This window comes from Silene latifolia, chromosome 6 (assembly GCF_048544455.1).
Source record: "Silene latifolia isolate original U9 population chromosome 6, ASM4854445v1, whole genome shotgun sequence".
Lineage (NCBI taxonomy): Eukaryota > Viridiplantae > Streptophyta > Magnoliopsida > Caryophyllales > Caryophyllaceae > Silene > Silene latifolia.
Window position 1 is genome coordinate 31021291 of NC_133531.1, and position 21013 is coordinate 31042303.

The window sequence follows — 21013 nt, forward strand, 5'->3', positions numbered from 1 at the left end:
AAAAAAAAATTGGGTGAATGACGTGGCGCATCCTGTGTTGAGCATTGTCTTTTGCATTAATATAGATAAGATTTATCATATATATAAAATAATTCCTACAATTTTACAATTTATTTTGACAATCCAACAACTTTACGAAAATTTTTTGGTTCAATTTACCAATTATAATACAACTCCTATACATTTGATTCTTTATTAAGTAAAACTTTGTCGAATTTTATATAATTTATTTATTCATGTAAAATTGATTTTGTGTATAATATGTTTTTATAAAAATTAGTGAAGTTATAATTAAAGTTTCTTTGGGTGGTTAACAAATTGTATAAATGAATGTTCAACAATTTTTTGGTGAAATTTTGGTTAAAAACATAAGAAGGGATTAAATTTCACTTTTGAGTAAGGCTAAGGGGGTCAATCACTACATATCAAACTTAAGGGACTTAATTTCGCAATTGAACAAACTTAAGAGGTTTAATTATTACTTTCGCGGATTGTCTCGCAATCCAAATTTCATTTTAATACTGTTTAAATCGATTGTGAATACATCTTAACTTAGAGACCGTCTGAAACAAGTACATGTGAGGTTGGATAGAGGACTAGTTAGAGTTTGAAAATGAAAGTGAAATAGTGGAATGGTGATGCGCTTCCACCGGGTGACTTTTAATATTTTTGTTTTATTTTAATAATAATATCGTAGAGGAGGTAAACAATCAACATTATTAGGGATATTTTTATGTAGGAATATTAAAAGTATTTTTATTAGTGGTACCATACTTCTTCTAAATTAGATAATGTACACCTCGAATATATTAATGGATAGACACTATAATCAAAGATAATGCTCCCTCATTTTAATCTCTTAATAAATGATGATGTCAAATAAGTGTCCTTTAATCGACACTTATTAGTCCTAATCCTTCCACCTTCATTTTTCAACCTCCGCTATAAAAACACCTCTCCATCTACTATCGTACTTTATTATGCGATAATTACTACCGACTAAAATTAATGTTGCGTACTTAAAAACAAATATATTAGTAAAAAGTAAGAAAATCGTTGTATTATAATTGCTTCAAGACAACATTGTCAAACTACGCATAGGATGGTTGACATATTGGCGGACTTGACGTTGCGTGCTCAAAAATAAGGATTACTCTGTATAATTTTTTAGCAAAATCATTGACTAAGCTGAATTTTGTAGGATAAGAGAAGCGGGGCGGTCTGTTATCTTATCATTTTCCCTTAGACCATCTCCAACAATGAATTTTTCTCTTCCTCATCCGGCTCTCTCTCGTCCTTTCTTACTAATCCACCTCATTATTCCTCAACTTTTCAATTTACAACTAAAACACTCCTTCAACAATAATCTACACTTATTCATCATCTCATTCTCTTTTACTTTTTTTTTTCCTTCTTTAAAAATTAATCGTAAATATTATCAATCAGTAGGTCTCGTGAGAAACCGTCTTCCACTAAATTAATGAGAGACTACATAACATGGAAAATAGATCTTCAGTAACTCCCTCTCATCATAATGTGAGAGGTCTCTCAATAACGCTATTGAGAGACGGTCTCTTTAAGGTTTTTGTGATTATCAATAGTGATCATCTCCATTAGTAGAGAAAAATAAAATAAATAAGAATATAAAGTTTTTATATTCTTTTATTTATGTTTAGAAGTTAGAAATGTCAAAAAAAGAAACAAATATATCATTTCTCTCTTTCCCCCGGTTAACTTTGCTTTACTCTCTTTCTTGTAGCCTATTTCCACTCATAATTACTTTTTTCACATACAAAATTTACTCATTCACATACATTTTTTTCATTAGCTCTCCATATCATAGTCTTTCCTAAACCAAGACAAATTAGTGCCTTTTTCCCTAAAATTGTCCTAAAACTTGAATGATTGATTATAATTCTCAAATTAGTGGAGTAATTTTGTTGTTTAGCAATTGTTAATATATTTTGTTCATATTAGGGTTTGTTAATTATTGAAATTAATTGTTTATTTATTTATTTATCAATTGTTACTAATGAAGGCGTAATGAACGGTGGTTTCGGGAGGTGCGCGGTGGTTAGGAAATGGTGCGTGATGGTGGTTCACGTGGTTACCAGCAACATATATTTTATATATGAAGCAATGTTGGTGGATCTCCACAAACAAATTAATTGATTCCTAGCTTTTGTCAAAGAAATTGGTTACGTGCGCAGTACTTATGAATGTTTAGCATATATCCCTTAATTGATTGACGTAGATGAGAGAAGGGATAATTATCAGTTTTGATAATTACGGTGTACTTGCTCATAATTATCAATCTATGTTTCTCTAACTAAGGAGGTGGTTTCGGTAGTGAAGGGAGATGAGAAAAGGGAGAAAAAAACAATTGGGTGAAGAATTGTAAAAATAACAAGGACAAAATTGTAAAAGACGTACGTAAAAGAGTAAAATCCATATGTAAAAAAACGCGACCTATTTTCACTCACTCACAAAGTCATTATTTTAATTAAATTATGTTGCGCGTTGTGTTCCTCAATTTGTTGCTCAATGTAGCATTCCTCTAAAAAATGTAGATAGTTCCTCATGATTGGAAAACTATGCGCATGCTTTCTCAAAAAAATTGATGAGCCTTATATGCACCGTTGGAGATGCTCTTTACTATCTCCTAGTTATTTTACCGATCATCAATCTGGAAAAAAAAATCAAAATCAAGGTGTAGGAGACGTGACAATGACATTGACTTGGTATAATATAATACTATTAGCTCACAAACACGTCTTAAAATGAGCATGTAAGAACTTTTTTACAGCTGCAATTAAAAAAAAGGTAAAACATTACTTCGTATTTTAAGCTTTTGAGATATACATTTAGGTGGTGAAAATGTTATATTATCCCCGTAAAATGGAAATCAAACATCTATTCTTATAGTAAAGTAGAGATGAAAGTGAGCACGCGTACTGTTGGGCTGGAACACCCTAGGACGACCCATGACCCAACAAGGCGCACCATGGGTCGTGTCTGGCATGGCACACTTGGACACGACACGCTTTGCTATGCTTGAGCACACTCAAAATATAAACAAATCGGACTAAAGAAGAGGAATTGCTACGACACGCCCATACTCCTTTCGAAATGATCGTTTTGACCCCACATATCAAAAAGACACTGAAATGACCTTTTACCCGATCCACCCTTCACCAACACAATTTGGGATACGGATTTCGGATTGGATGTCCAACTTTTCAGATTGAAAAGCGAATCAAATAGGATTTTTTTTGTTACAAATGAGGGGCAAGCCCCGAAAGTACGTGCTATTACACGGGGAATAACTACCCCAAATATGTCCTCCCGAAGAATATAGCGCAACTCATTAAAATAAAAATCTAAATGCGTAGGAATGGTGCTAGAATTAACTTCGCGATTTGCCAATAAATCAGCAGCTCTGTTAGTGTAATACCACGGTTTTCTTAGGTTGGTACTCGACCGAGTATGGCCTACTCGGTCGAGTAAAGTGTGTCGTGTATCCTGTTTGGCTACTGCCCAGGAACACTCGGCCGAGTATGTGGAATACTCGACCGAGTAGAGAGTACTCGGCCAAGTATACTCGACCGAGTATCCGGTCCGTTGAGTGTTATTTCCGCGATTTGATTTGGAAATGATTAGAGTTATATAAAAACGTAAATCAGTTTCTAATTACACTTTTACAAAACCTAATCACTCAACGACGCTTTAATCCTCTCCAAATCTCTCCCTAGTGTGTGTGTGTGTGATCGTTAGCAAGTGCATTCATCCTTTGTTTCATTGTCGGTAAGTCCTCGTTCCTATAATTCGTTGGTTAATCTTTTAGGGTTTGACTTTAATTATGATTTGGGTAAATGGGGTTTTGCATACAGTGATTGTTGTTATGTGATTGTTGTTAGGCGAAGACTTCGTAGAGGAGCCGTTATAGATCGCTTGCTTGTGTTTCTTGCAGTTGTGCGAAGGTAGGGTTTCCTTACTCAGTTCCTGTTTAATTGATTTAAGTTTGTGTTGCGATTGTGGTAATTGTTGTTGTGATTATCTGTTGATCTCGGAGTTGGAGTTGGGTGTTGGAGTTGTGATGGTTGTTGATGATAACAGTTCGCGAGGTGCGTCCTCGGGTGAGTGGAGTCACTTGCGAGAGTGGCTTCATGCCCTAGTTTCGCCCTCTGTGGAACCCGCCACATGAGAGGATGTGCACATTAATGGACAGGGTTATCGCTCGTTGATGAGCGGGGTTTAGATGGGGATTGGCTACGGTCCCCCACTGGTGGCGAGGATTACCTGTTGCGATGGGTAATCTGGCAGGGCTACACACCTCGGTGTGTAGTGAGTGACTGTGTGTGATTGGGAGACGGAGGTGGATGTTGATTAGCTGATTACCTTAATGTATTTGTCTTACTTTAATTATTCAGTAACTGACTCCGTTGTTGTTTTGTAAAATCTGTGGTGATCCATTCGGGGATGGTGAGCAGATTGTGATAGGTGATGCAGTCGTTTAGCTTTTGGGCAGTCTTGGGGAGTCACCACACAAGCTTAGCTTCCGCTGTTAAGAGTTTTAGTTGTCTTTGGTAGTTGACGGATTTATGATAGTACTTTGGTGTCGGATTTTGAGATTCACAAATTCTCATTTGTGACGGCGATATCCGTCACAAATTTGTGACGGATACCATTTCCTCTCACAAATGACCCATGAGAGGTTAGTGGGGAAGCACATGGGGGGTGCCCCACCTTGTCCCCTCTCCCTTTTTGTGAGATGTCACAAGCTTGTGACGGGATTAGCCCGTTACAAGCAAGACTAGCTGTTTGAGATTATGTAAACTTTACTCCTTCGTACTTTAATAAATGTGTTTTGGATTGTTCTCTGTGATATTCCAACCTCGGGCAACCGAGATGGTAACAGTCTTTCATGCTAGGGTAGTCCTTGGTAAGGTACCTTGGTATGAGGGGGTGTTACAGTTAGCTTCCCTGTAGGCGTGCTCTAACTTGATCGTCCAGTGAGTTTCTCTTAGTAAATCTTGACACCGTTTGACGATAAATTTCAAGTTCTTGCTAACTAGTTGGTCCTTTAAAATAAGCTTGACGTAAGGAGAATTATCCATATGAATCAGCAGCTTTGTTAGACGAAGTGTCTTAGCCCTTTCTAAACCAGCGAGTAAGGCCAGTAGTTCAGCCTTCATAGACAACAAATGACACTGGAGAAATAATAAGCAGTAATGATATTACCCGTTTCATCTCGTCACCATCTCCCGCTGGGCTTGGGTTACCCTTCGATGCTCCATCAGTAATTAATTGGATCCACCCATGCGGAAGAGGGAGCCACTGTATACATATCTCAACATTATCGGGCCTTGGTTGCGGGATAAATATGTCGAACTTGTCGAAGACTTTATTTGTAGCTTCGAATTGTAGGTAGAGAAAAGCTTGTAGTTATGCCGGGTTTTCACTGTCACGCCCAAATAGTATGGTTCAAGCCGATCAAATAGGATAATGAGACAAGTTGAATTTATGAAAAGGGAGTCTCTCTCTCACAATTTTAGAGGGAGAAAATTCTCTAAAATAGTACCAAATGTATAGAAATAAGAAATGGGTTTTGATTATCTTCTTGATCTTCTTACTCTCATTTCTTCATCTCTTTCCATAGAACATTTTTTCTTGTATCCTTTTTTTTCAGAAATTTTATACCGCAACTAAGATCCGACTTTATTTGCTCTCCATTTTAGCCCAGGAGAGCTATATTTAGTCATTTATCTTAAGATTAAAGGTATAAATCAAGAAGTCATGCAGTTTTCTAGAACATTTTTTGAGTTTTAATTTCATGTTTTGATTATTTTAGCCCAAGTCATTAACTGGAAGCGAAACTGCTTCGAAAAGGCTTGAATAGTCTAAGTCATTAACCATCAGTGAATGTGACGAAAGCAATCTATTTGCTTTGCTTGATACTTTCTACTTTAGCTTTCTTGTTCTTTTGAGTATTTTATAGGTATTTTTTTTTTTATAAGGAAAGGAAACTAGGTCAATCGAAATTGACCTATAACATCCTCACGGATTTGAGCGGTAATCGAAAGTCAAAAACTTTCAAATTACCCAAATCATAAAAATAAGGGAAACAAAGAGTACAAATAAAAACTTTCAAAAAAGTCTCTTGAAACTTTGCAATCCCACAGGAAACATGACAAAAAGAAGAAAAAAGAAAAACAAATAATAAAAAAACTAAAGATATGCAGTAAATGAAACTGAGGAGAGTGGAGACAAACAAAGGAAAGCATATCTCCTCCTCCGAATGATGCAAAAGAAAAAATTCACACCAATACTCTAAACATCAAGAAAGAGTTTTGATGGTGTTCATGCTAACTTGTTGGGCGATTTGGGAGAGAAGAAATGCTGCTATCTTTGATGAGAGCCCTCGGCATTGCGAGGTGGTGGTACGGAGAGTGCAGGAGCTGCTTAGGGAGTTAGATGAGGCGCAGGGGAGGAAAAGGGGTGAGGAGGTTGCTGTGGATAACATGGGGGTTGCGAGGGGTAGGAGGATAGGGGTGGGTTTGGTCAGAAGGGAGGAACGGTGTGCTGATGGCGGAGGATGGCCTGAGGAGGGGGTGGTAAAGATTAATACGGATGCATGGGGTGGTCGAAGGTATGGGGACGGGGTTCGGAGCGGTGGCTAGAAGTTCTGGTGGTGAGCTGGTGTGGGCAGTGGTGGTCCAGGAGCACGGGGCTCGAGAGGTGAAGAGGGCGGGAGCGGAGGCTATAGTGCTTGGCATGAAGGAGGCTAGGAGCATGGGACATACGAGGATTATTGTGGAGCGTGACTGTTTATCAGTTATCAACGACCTCCGGGACAAGAAGAAGGGAAGAGCGGACATTTTCCGCATCTATGATGATATTTTCCATTTATGTAATAGTTTTAGTTCGGTTGTTTTCTCTTTTGTTAGACGGGAGTCGAATTGTGTGGCACATTTGTTAGCCCATTCGAGTTCGTGGTTGGTGGGGAGGCGTTTTTGGTCTGAGGATGCCCCTCAACACATTGTTGATGCTATTTTCCATGATTATATTGATATGATATAACCCATTCGGGAGTTTTTCCCGCAAAAAAAAAAAAAAAAAAAGAGTGTTAAAGATTCAGATCTCCATTTCAAATCAACAAATGAAAATGGAGAAAACAACCAAAAAAACTAAAAAACAATTTCTAATATAGAATTTTGCTGAAATCCATTCATGAGATTAAACCTCATAAGGTATTCTGTTTAAATTCCGGCCTATTTTAAACCTTAAAGCTAAAGATGTATGATTGTAAGTAACCCTCTAGTGCTAAATATGGAGAGTACAAACCATCAAATTTTAAAGAAGGTAAAAAATAAAACCAGAAAATTAACTGAAAAATCTGCTCTAAGAGAAGAAAGGAAGAGATAGCTAGAAAAGAGAAAAACTTGTGTTTACCATTTTCAAGGAAAAGGCTAGAAAAAAGAGAGAAATCTCAATTTTATTTTTCATTCTCACTATCTCTCTAAAAATTTAGAGAGAAGAAGGAGCTTTTTTTTTTTCTAGAGAGAGGAGCTCTATTTTTATAGTTATTCTACTCTTGCTTTTGGGTTTGTTTGGATCTTGATCTATTTTTTCTCTTACGTCTCTGGATTAATTTTTGTTTTTCTTCTTTTATCGGGCTTTTAAAGGTTCCGACTTTCGTTTGAGAATTTTATTTTTGCCCCGACTATGTTGGTTCTACTATAATAATTTGAGAGTCTTTGTCTTTCTTTTACCGCTCTCATCCGCGAGGATGTCATAGGTTAATTTCGATTAACCTAATTTCTTTACCTTATCAAAAATAAAATAAAATAAAAAATCTACCTAGTATAAAGGCTAGGATTTTTAAAGAGTTTCTATTGGTTCCCTATTTTAAGGGATTGAAAAAAAAAAAATTATGTGGGCCACCCATGTTTTATACTTCAATTTAATTACTCATTCTCACTTTATACAACAAAGTTTTTAAATGATGAGATTTTTATTTTTACTTATTCTAAATTTAATACAACAAACCATACATTATACTACATTTTTACTCCTTAGTCCTTACCAGAAAGTACTAATCCAATACGGAGTATAAACTTTCAAAAATTACCTAAATACTCCGTATAAGTTTTCGATCATACTTGGTGATCGATTTTTTTTATCGATTTCTTCAATTTATTTAAATTAATTTTATAAAGATATTTTTATATAACATATAATTATATTTTGCTTGTATTTTTGAAAAGCAACCCGTGCATTTTTTATACGGGTGTAAAACTAGTAATAGGATAAAGGATAATGAGATAATTTTGATCACAAATTCTTGTTGTTGATCACAAATTCTTGTTTGTGACGGACGCTATCCGTCACAAACAAGAGACGAGGTAAATCGATACCACATTGTTGTAAATGAGCCGGGTAGTGCATATGGGTGGGTCAAACAAATAATATATAAAATTAGTGGTGGGGTTTGAGTAGGGAACAAGAGATACATTAGCATTAAATGCCATCTTGCATGAAATCCTCCACCAAATCAAACTTTACGTCCCAAATTCCTGATGATGTATGACCTTACTCCTCCCATGTTTTCACTTTCCTCAACCCTAACACCCTAAACATTCATTCAAATTTCCATTTTTTAATCACATTGTTGATGGTTTTCTAAAGAAGAATTCATAATTATCATCAAATATTCATGCAAATTATCACAATCATAATCATCGCTTAAAAATTTTCTCACAACACCATGGGTATGGATGAGAACTCGGCAATGGAGGATGATAATAATCAACAAATTGTTGATTTTGAGACCGCTCAGCCTGCACCGGATTCTGGTAATGTTGAGACTGCTGAGTTTGAATTATTTGATGGTAAAGACGATGATTTTGCGACGATGTTGATGTGCAAAGGTTTGTTTTTTATTTTGTTTTGATTATGGTGATGTTTTGATTGGACGATATTCAATAATCATTAAATTGTTTGATTTTTTTTTTTTAATTTTCTCGCATAAATATGCAATCTTTGTGTTCTTCATGATTTTGCTGGATGATTTTAGGTTAATTTTTCATATTTACTTGCATAAAGGATTGTATTTATGAAGTTTTTTTTTTCATCTTGTGTTCATGAGATTTTAGGTATATTTTTTACCATGTTTTTTTTGAATGACATTTTTCACGATTTAGATCTGTGTGTTTATGAGATGTTAGGTAAATTTTTTAGATGAATATTGGTAGGTGCATAAGGAAACACCATGGGACAGAATATAAGCGAATTTTTCGCTCATTTGATCGTTCAATTTATTAAGCTTTTGTTCATTAGATACAGAATTAGTTTTTTTTTTATGTGAATGACAAGCTTGTGATGTTGTTGGAGTTGAAGATGAAGATTAACCGTGCATAAGCTTACAGCTGCTAACTTGACAGACGCACAAAATTCGTTTTCAACAGATTATCATTTTACGATATAGTGTCACCATTTTAGGATTCAGTGTTGCCCTTTTAAGCAAAACGCATTATTTTGTCAAAACGCATTCTTTTGTTTTAGCTATTACCCTTTAAATTAAATTAGTCACATTATGACTAACGTTGGTTACATTTCGATGTATTGTTAAAATGTGACCCTGATAGTGATGATATGTAGATGTTTTAGTAAGAAACCTGACAGCAAGTAGTGTGTGTTTACAACTAATAATGGTGACATTCTGACTGAATATGGTTCCCTTCTGATTTACTATTAAAATGTGACCATTGTAGTTCTGATTTGTAGTTGCATTAGTATGAAATGTTAGAAGATATTTAAACTTAAAATGGTGACACTATGACTAAATTTGGTTACATTCTGATATTCTGTTATAATGTGACCATGATAGTCATGATATGTAGACGTTTTAGCTATAAATATTTAAACTTGAAATGGTGACAGTATGACTAAAGTTGTTTACATTCTGATATTCTGTTATAATGTGACCATGATAGTCATGATATGTAGACGTTTTAGTAAGAAACTGTAACACTCCCATACTCCAAGTGCCTTACCAGGACCACTCAGGTATAAGGATGCCACCATCTCGGTTACCCGAGGCATGATATTCATAAGACAATAACGAAACAACTTTAAAAGTAAATAAAGTTTAAAGTGATTACATAGCAATACCAAACTGATAAAAAGAAATACAAGATCCTCAGACGGTCTACTACTAAAACTATCAAAGCTATAAAACATCGTCTGACACAGCGGAAGACTTCTAACTGCCACGTGATGACTCATCCCAGCTATCCCATACGCATCACATCATACCCGCTCAATAACTGCTCACCACTCCCGAATGGATCACCACAGTTTTTAAAACATTTAAACGGGGTCAGTACTAATCACACAACTCAATATATATCAACAATAAGATAAATGATGTTTAACCGTCACACACACAACCACACCAATTCCAACAATCTCAATCACCGACCGTCCACCGGACCAGACCCTACCAGTGGGGGACCGCACCCGTACCCACCAAATCCCCGCTCCTCATAATGAGCGATAACCCCGTCCATTAATGTGCACATCCCTTCTGTGGCGGGTTCCACGAAAAGCGAAACTAGGGCGTGAAGCCACTCCCGCAAGTGACCTCACTCGCCGAGGCCACGCCTCGCGAACCACGATACAACGATCACAATCAGAATCACAATACAATTACTATATCAAACAATCAATCTCAACACATCAACAATCATCCCATTATGGGACTAATACGAGTAGAAATCCTACCTGGAACAAAGAACACAATCGACGGTCCCAACAAATTTATCACAAATCCTTTTCTACGAATCCTCCTCCTAACATATAATCACATAATTACTAACAATCACAAAACTAACACAAAACCTCCAATCCCAAAATTAGGGTTTAACGAAACTTGACGAAATACTATAAAATTGGTATGTAGATCTTACCCTCGACGCAAGGATCACAAAGGTATAAAGAACGATGGAATCCGACCTCTCAAGCTCCGGGATTTGTCAACAACACGGATGAATGCGAAGAACGTAACTTGAATCTCCCTTTTAATGTTATTAGGTTTGTAAAAGTGTATTATGAAAGTGACGGAAAGATTTATATATTAATCCGTGTTATTAACAAAACCCGTCGAATTATCACTCGCTAACCGAGCTACTCGATCGAGTAGCTAAAGTACTCGATCGAGTGCCCCCTTACTCGATCGAGTATCCTAGTTACTCGATCGAGTACCCAACAGGTCAGAAACTATTTTAAAACGCAACTCACCCTTACTCGACAGAGTAAGGCCTACTCGATAGAGTACTCAAAGATTCATAAATACGGAGTATTACAGTCTTCCCTCCTTAAAAAGAACTTCGTCCCCGAAGTTCAACCCATACATAAAAACAAACATACTAACTCGGTCAAGACGCAACAAAGCTACTAAGAACTCAAAACAAAACCCCAACTTACAGAACATGAAACCATGAACTCTTAACACCAACTCTACCAACTATTCCTACCTCCACACCTCGCTCACGATGTCGTATCAACTACATCATAAACTCTCCCGACACTAACTCCATACATAACCAACTACATAAACATAAAACGGAATGTTACATTCTACCACCCTTAAAAGGAACTTCGTCCTCGAAGTTTACTCACACTCAAAACCTCATCATCCAACTGTCAACACTATCGAAGTATTCTCGCATTCCTAATATTGAACTACTACAAGCACGTCCATGACCTTTTAACACTATCAACCACAACATATACAAATCCATACCTTATGCTACACCAACACTCTACTTCCAAATATACTACCATATGTAAAACCATCAAAATCTCTTTTATCGCATCCTACTTCTCTTAAGATAAATGTTACGTCCTCGTAACTCACTAATACTAAATCCTAGATATATCTTTTCATTATCCTCATCACCACCGCAAGGCAAAGATAACCACCTAAAACCTAAACACTCGCCATGCACATATCCAAGGCTCTCTTACTTAAACGACTCTCATACTTCACTTCACTCGTCACACCACCTAACCTATACCACAAAATCCTTAACTTAAACCAAAACTTCACTTGTTCCCTACTACCGCAACATGACACACCTCTCTATATAAACTACATAAAACTCTTATCGTCAAAAGCATAACTCACGATCCACACTTGTTACGTACACTCACACTAGATCCTCAAGTTCATTTCTTCCATTACCGCAAGACTCATATATAACTTAACACGACACTAATTACTCAACACCCTACACTCACTGTCTCAACAAAGGATTATGCACCACTTGCATATATCAGATCATGACTATGACTACTGATGCCTCAACTTAAAACAAGATCAAAATTATTGTATCAACTTCTCACAACTGTGTCCCATCAACAGAATGTCACTATACCATGACAACAACGAAAACATGTACAACTCTCTTTCATATCATACTCTACCCTCATTCTCAAACTTAACCTGGTAAAGAAAACATCAATAAACAAAACAACTGTCTATCCGTACAAACTGAAACTCACAGGAAGCAACATTAAACAAAACAACAATTTATGTGTAACTGGTATGTACTTTCGAAACTTGAATCATAATCATCCCGCCTACTCCACCACAACCGGTGACGACATCACAATACCACCACCAACAGCTACACCGCAATGTGAAAATACCCGCATCACAACACTAGGTACCGTGCCCGGATCACCACTCGAGGCACCACAACCACATCGATAGTCATCACAACTTACACAGTCCCATAAACACTGACTCAACATAACTTCTCGGACAAGAAAAACTTACTCAAATCCACTTTACTAAATCATAATGCAACATGTTATATGAATTAAACAGATAATAATCTCATGAACATCATCCTTACCATTTCACGGAATAAACAAGTATCATCCATACACATACAATTTTAACTATCCATGCCAGATCAATCACATTATTACCTTTTTAGCCTCATTCCATCAGATTGTTGTACCCTACATATATCACAAACATTCATATAACATTTTTATAACTATCACACCATACCGCTTCTCGTGAGGTCAGAACCTCACACAAACATTTATACACATCATAGACCCATAATCACATCCAACTAGTCAATCCTGATCACGTAAGTTACCACTCGATAAAGGTTACCTGTCGCCCGAGCTTAACTCATATGCCCCTCATAACATATTTTCCCATTCGCATAACCATCACCTCATGCCATACCATTAATATTCAACCACTAGCGCTCGCCTCGTATAACCACATCTTATACTCCTTTACAACCATACATATCAATCCGGCCTTTGTAAAATCAACCTCTCTAGATCGTCTTGTCTTTCTTATCTATCATCACCCTTAACCACTAGTGACAACACCACAATACCACCACCGCTCGTATATCAAACCTCTTACACTCATATCAAAATAACACGGTTTTTTCTCCTATCTTTGGTTAACATCCCCAAATAAAGAACATCAAACCCATCAACAAAATTACCTCAACATTATTCCCAATACTATCTTAATTGTATCGTCATCTAACTTTCCACCAAAAATCTCATATCGTGTAAATACTCCACCAACTCTTACTCCCTTAATTCCTCGAAACTCATTATTAATCATGTTGTCCTGAAACTCCCATGTGACCATTAACTAAGATCCTCATGATAATATCACACATTTCGATGATTCCTTACCTTTATCTCACATAACTCCGGTGAAAATTTTCCTTAGCTTACTTTTTACTCTTTTTTTTCTCTTCACATTCAACAATACCATTTAATAGGTCAACTCCTTATTACTTCTATCTAATTCTTTAGTGCTCCGGTTACCTTCTCATTCCGCCAAAGCTCAAATCCCATTATTTCATGTCGATATCATCTCACTCTTTCTTACCATGGATCTTCTCTTATTATGCTATCGCTCACACTTGTCACTAACCTATCCATAAAATCAACGTTCACTGTTTAAACAACTTCATTTAATTTCATACAGTTAAATGCCCAAAGAAATCACATGTAGTTTCACCTCTTAATAAACCAAATCTCCCAAACTCACTCACTGTCTACCAATCCACCTCGCAACATGTCTCCATAAAGTTCACTATATACTACTCTTCTCAACCCCTTTAAAACGAACTTTCACTGCTTATATTCTTGACTCACTCGACTCCTAACCATCTCCCTCCGTAATTCTTTACACATCTCAAGTTGCCACTATCCACATCCTTACTCTCAATCCTTTCATTCTCACGTTCCTTAGACTCACATCATCCCTTGTCCATATTCACTTACTTTTTACATTACTCAACATACAAACATATCACTCATCTCATCTCACAAAACATGCTCTATGTCTCTATAAACCATACCAATCTTCCTTTTCTTTTTCCACTATCTATCACAACACATATAACTCATGTCCTCCAACCGAACTCCTACTCACTACAGGTGCCACTCACTACACCATAAGATTGGGTAACTTACGTATCAAGACCAACATACATGTAAAACAATGCATAAAGAAGCAAAATAACACCTTTGAATTAAACATAATATGCAACGAAGTCAAAGGGTAAGCATATGACCCAAAACAGGGTTACTAGATCGAGTACAACCACTCGATCGAGTAAGGGACTTACTCGATCGAGTAGGTGAAGATCAGAAGCACGTAAAACAAATCACCAGGGCTACTCGATCGAGTAGCTAAGGTACTCGATCGAGTGCCCCATTACTCGATCGAGTGTCCTAGTTACTCGATCGAGTACCCAAATTCTCAGCACTGTCCAGTTTTCGTAAAACAGTCATAACTCACTCATTTCTTGGTCGTTTTGGGCGTGTGACCTATCGTTAGAATCGTAAAAGAACAAGCTATCACCTCCAATTGGAATCGCATTAAAATAATTTATGCATCTCAAGTTATAACAGTTTAAAGACAACCTCTTTATAATCGAAAAACACAACTACTTGATTTTACTTCCAAACAACTTAAACAACAACCAAGCAAACAAAACCAGTCCAAAACTCATAAAACCAGTATTCATAATCATATGTTACTATTTTCAAAAGCCAAGCAACAACATTAATCATGCACATAGATTATTTAACTTGTCAATCACAATTTACCACATGCTTTTATTTTATAACTTTACGTACACAATAACATAATATACGACATAAAATCCCCTATTCACACGTTACTAACATTGCAACATTATACAATCCATTACCCACATAAACATGCTCCACACATGAATTTCATATTCTTATGCAATTACTTACTTAATCTCTTCCAACCAATTCATCCATTACAGCTACACACTTCTTACAACATATACACATGAACAACCGTGGACAAGTACATAAACTTATCATACAACTTTATGCAAACAAAATATACGTATACAACACAACATTTCTATTCTCATGTTATTATTATGTCACATTATGAATCATCCATCATGCTTCTCATTCCAACAACAGTTCTATATATCTCATCCATCTTTCTTTCACATTCTCAACTTTCTACTCCAAACATCCAACAATTACACATACTTCATCACATCCACACACAAGCTAACAAACAACGCATACGACCTTGACATACACCCCCCATGTGACCGGTTCAAAATTGTAGGGCAAGTTCGCGACTTTAGGACGTCTCCCAAGCCTTTGCATTAGCTCCTATAACCTTTACCCCGGGTTCATTTTAATTGACTCCCTATATTCATTAGATTTATTGGTTACAGGTTTCAGGATCGTCGCTCTGATACCATTTGTAACACCCCTATACTCCAAGTGTCTTACCAGGACCACTCAGGTATAAGGATGCCACCATCTCGGTTACCCGAGGCATGATATTCATAAGACAATAACGAAACAACTTTAAAAGTAAATAAAGTTTAAAGTGATTACATAGCAATACCAAACGATAAAAGAAATACAAGATCCTCGGACGGTCAACTCGCTAAAACTATCAAAGCTATAAAACATCGTCGACACAAATGGAAGACTTCTAACTGCCACGTGATGACTCATCCCAGCTATCCCATACGCATCACATCATACCTGCTCAATAACTGCTCACCACCCCCGAATGGATCACCACAGTTTTTAAAATATTTAAACGGGGTCAGTACTAATCACACAACTCAATATATATCAACAATAAGATAAACAGAAAGCTTAACCGTCACACACACAACCACACCAATTCCAACAATCTCAATCACCGATCGTCCACTGGACCACCCGCCATGGGGGACCGCAGCCGTACCCACCAAATCCCCGCTCCTCAAAATGAGCGATAACCCGGTCCATTAATGTGCACATCCCTTCGTGGCGGGTTCCACGAAGGCGAAACTAGGGCGTGAAGCCACTCCCGCAAGTGACCTCACTCGGCCCGAGGCCACGCCTCGCGAACCACGAACAACGATCACAATCACAATCACAATACAATTACTATATCAAACAATCAATCTCAACACATCAACAATCATCCCATTATGGGACTAATACCGAGTAGAAATCCTACCCGAACAAAGAACACAATCGACGGTCCCAACAAATTTGTATCACAAATCCTTTTCTACGAATCCTCCTCCTAACATATAATCACATAATTACTAACAATCACAAAACTAACACAAAACCCCAATCCCAAAATTAGGGTTTAACGAAACTTGACGAAATACTATAAAATTGGTATGTAGATCTTACCCTCGACGCAAGGATCACAAAGGTATAAAGAACGATGGAATCCGACCTCTCAAGCTCCGGGATTTGTCAACAACACGGATGAATGCGAAGAACGTAACTTGAATCTCCCTTTTAATGTTATTAGGTTTGTAAAAGTGTATTATGAAAGTGACGGAAAGATTTATATATTAATCCGTGTTATTAACAAAACCCGTCGAATTATCACTCATTGCTGAGCTACTCGATCGAGTAGCTAAGGTACTCGATCGAGTGCCCCCTTACTCGATCGAGTATCCTAGTTACTCGATCGAGTACCCAACAGTCGAAACTATTTTAAAACGCAACTCACCCTTACTCGACAGAGTAAGGCCTACTCGATAGAGTACCCAAAGACTCATAAATACGGGGTATTACAAGGGCGTGACGCGTCGTTTCGACCTGGTCCTGCTCTGGCCGGAATTGCGTGTTGTTAATACTCGTTGGTGAATTTAATGATTGATTAAATTATTTACTCGGATGAAAGTGATTAGTAGGTTATTTGCATATGATTAATGGGTACATAGATCTTACCCTTGACGCAAGGATCTTAACGGTATAACAAACGATGAAAACCGACCTTCCAAACTCCGGGATTTGCTAACAATGCGATTAAGATGATGAACGTACTGGCTTTCTCTCTTTGACAGTAAATTAGGTTTTGGAAAAGTGTTTAGAATGATGACGGAAAAAGGTTATATATCTTAATCGCATAATTAACAAAACCCGAGAAAAACTCCCCGTAAACCGGCTACTCGATCGAGTATCTAAGGTACTCGATCGAGTACCCCCTTACTCGATCGAGTATCCTAGTTACTCGATCGAGTACCCAACAGGTCAGAAACTATTTTAAAACGCAACTCACCCTTACTCGACAGAGTAAGGCCTACTCGATAGAGTACCCAAAGACTCATAAATACGGAGTATTACAGAAACGTGTCAGCAAGTTGTGTGTGTTAACAACTTATAATGGTTACATTCTAACTGAATATTGTTTCCTTCTGATGTACTATTAAATGTGACCATTATACTTGTGATATGTAGTGGTTTTAGTATGAAATTTGAGAGAATTTTTTAACTTAAAATGGTGACCTTTGACTAAAGTTGCTTACATTCTGATTTACTTGTAAAATGTGACCATGATAGTTATAATATGTAGACGTTTTAGTAACAACGTGACAACATGACATGTGTATTTACATCTTAAAATGGTGACATTCTCACTGAAAATGGTTACCTTCTGATGTTCTACTAAAATGTGACCATTATAGTCGTCATTTGTTGTTAGTTTAGTATTAAGTGTGACATCATGTTTTGTATTAAAAAGCATAAAATGGTGACATTATGACTAAAGTTGGTTACATTTTCATTAAATGTTACAATGTGACCAGGATAGCTCTGATATGTAGACGTTTTAGTAAGAAAGGTGACAACATGTTTTGTTTGTTTACAACTTAAAATAGTTACATTCTGACTTAATATGATAACCTTATTATGCACCATGAAAATGTGACCATTATATGTGTGATATGTAGTTGTTTTTGTCTGAAATGTGACTGCATGTTGTGTGTTAATAATGTTTAAATGGTGACATTCTTAGTAAAGTTGTTTATCATTCAATGTTCCCCTGTTAACCAATGCTTAATATATGTTGTCATAGGTACGGATTTATCAGGTTGTTTACTTGGAATAAAAGCTAGAAAATGGGAGCACATCTTCAGCTTGTATAAGAAACATTCGCAACTTAAGGACTTTAGTATCAAGAAATCAACATCTCGTAGGGCTGACGTGAAAGACAGGCCGCTGATTGAGATATACTTTAGATGCTCTTGTGAAGGTGTACATGCGAACGGGAATGAAGTTAGTAGTAGGAACGCAGCAATTACTCGCTGTAAATATGAAGCCTGTGTTAGGACAAAAGTAAATGTTGATGGATTATGGGAGGTAGTGCAGCACGTGCTTGAGCATAATCATCCTTTCACACCCGTCCAGTGGCAGCATCATCATAGGTCGGAACGCAAAATTACAGAAGCGGAGGGTGAGTTAATAAAGGCAATGACTGAAGTGCATGTTGTGGACAGCGGGGGGCCCACGGGGGCGCTTGGGAGGAAAGAGGAACAAGCGTTTGCATTTTTGTATGGAGTCGCCACCAATTTTTATGGGAAATTGGAACCGTTCGAATACCCCGTGTCATGTTAAGACACAAAGTAGAGACATGAACACTAAGCAATCGTTACCCTTAGCATTCTATGTCTAGAATGACTCTCGTGGATGCCAATGAACACGGATGTTCACAGAGATCTGGAGTAAGGGGTGAGGGTACGTATTAGGAAGCTCTTTTGATCGAACACCTAATCCCGCCCGCCTCGATAGCGGCCTCTACTAATGATTAGGGAAGTTATTCGTACTCGATATATCGTCGATTGTATGCATGCAATGCAACATCCAAGTTTTAATCCTAACATGTGAAGATTTAACTAAGTCGGTGAACAATTAAGTTAGCAAACAATTAGGTCGAAGTTGGATTTAAGTTCAATTACATGTGAAGGCATACAAATGACACAATAAATAATGATAAATACAACAAAAGAAAATTACAATAATGAAAATTACAATAATTACATTGGATTAGGCGATTTATGTCGAAAATACCTTTAAAACGGATAATTTGAGAAAAAGAATAAAAGAATAAAATTACGAACAGATCAAAAGGTGATAATACGGATAATAGTTAATTAAATGTAGGCTAAATAAACTAGGTCAAGCAACAACGGAGTTCAGGGACAGACCAGCCGAATAAAGCGCAAGAGAGTGCGTCCTTTGAAATAAAGCGCAGCAGACGCTGCGTCTGTTCTTGAACTGAATTCTGGCTGTGAAGCCGGAATTGCGTGTTGTTAATACTCGTTGGTGAATTTAATGATTGATTAAATTATTTACTCGGATGAAAGTGATTAGTAGGTTATTTGCATATGATTAATGGGTCATAAAACAATAAAAAACACGGATGAGACGGAATATACTAATTAATTTACACGAAAGGATGATTGATTAGTGACATGAGTGAATGAAATAGACTAAACATGATGAATTAATGACAAATTAATGACAAACGTGATGAACAAACGATGAATAACAAGTGCAAATATGTCAACGACGAATTCCAGAGACTCAATATTGATTGAATCGAACCTCTAAAACCCGAATTGAGTTTAATGACGAAAACCCGCAAATATTGGTTATAAGGGATTTAAGTCGGGTTTAACAATGAATTATACGAACTAATGATGATGATTAATGATATACATGCGAAATTATTAAACTATTGAGTCGAAGAGTTAACAAACAACGAAAACAAATAACAATCGAACGAATTACAGAGGATGAACGAAGAAGAAAGGAAGCAGGAACTGCGGCAGCCTTACGAAGAGGCGCAGCAGGTACTGCGCTCCTTCGAAGAGGCGCAGTAGTTGCTGCGTCCTTTCTCGACGATTATCTACTGGAAATCCGTAAAAAGAGGTTTTAAAGCATGGTTTAGAAATCGGTTTTAACGAGGTATTTTCGACATAAACCTTACAATTGTGATACAATAAGTAAAATACAATAAATAAAAGAGAGATTATACACCCTCAGACTTACATGTTGACGAAACGAGAAGGACTAAGATATCGATTAGTGATGCTCGACGCGGATGCAAAGAAAGTGCCCTCGTAAGAGGAAAACGATTAGATTAATTAAGTTGATTGATGTGGAGTTGGTCAAATTGGTCGGTCATGCAAACGAGGCTGGTACTCAGAAGGATCCGAGCTTACGTGGTCGAATGTTCAAGCACATAGACGCCAAAAAGTAAGAACAAAGGTCTAGAATGCAAAGGGAGAAGAGAAGGGCGGACACTCGCGTGAGAAATATGAGGAGCGAAGGCTCCTATTTATACTAATCACGTGGAGGAATTAGGGTTTCGGAGACTCTTTGAAAGTGAATCTCGGAAAGATATGAAAAAGATACGAAAATTACGCAGAAAGGACTGGGAAGAGGCGCAGCAGCCACTGCGTCTCTTGGAAGAGGCGCAGCACCTGCTGCGTCTGTTCCCAAGTGGTTTCCTCCTGCGGAAGAAAGATTTCCGTGTTTAAGTTATGGTAGGACGGAATAATTCGGTTTTCCTTAATATCTTATGTGAATATCACGGGAAATTGTTTACCAAAAGATAAAGATTGTGAAATATGGAATAGAAATATCC

General features: G+C 37.1%; 1 protein-coding gene across 1 annotated transcript in view; it reads left to right on the forward strand.

Annotated features, from left to right (window-relative positions):
- The first annotated feature begins 8767 nt into the window (after nt 1–8767).
- Nucleotides 8768–21013, forward strand: part of LOC141587938 (protein FAR1-RELATED SEQUENCE 5-like) — a 61806-nt gene continuing 49560 nt past the window's right edge. Inside the window, exons 1-2 of the mRNA XM_074409401.1 lie at nt 8768–8930; nt 18440–18817. Of these exons, the coding sequence (XP_074265502.1) occupies nt 8768–8930; nt 18440–18817 (541 nt within the window). The remainder of the gene's footprint in view (nt 8931–18439; nt 18818–21013) is intronic.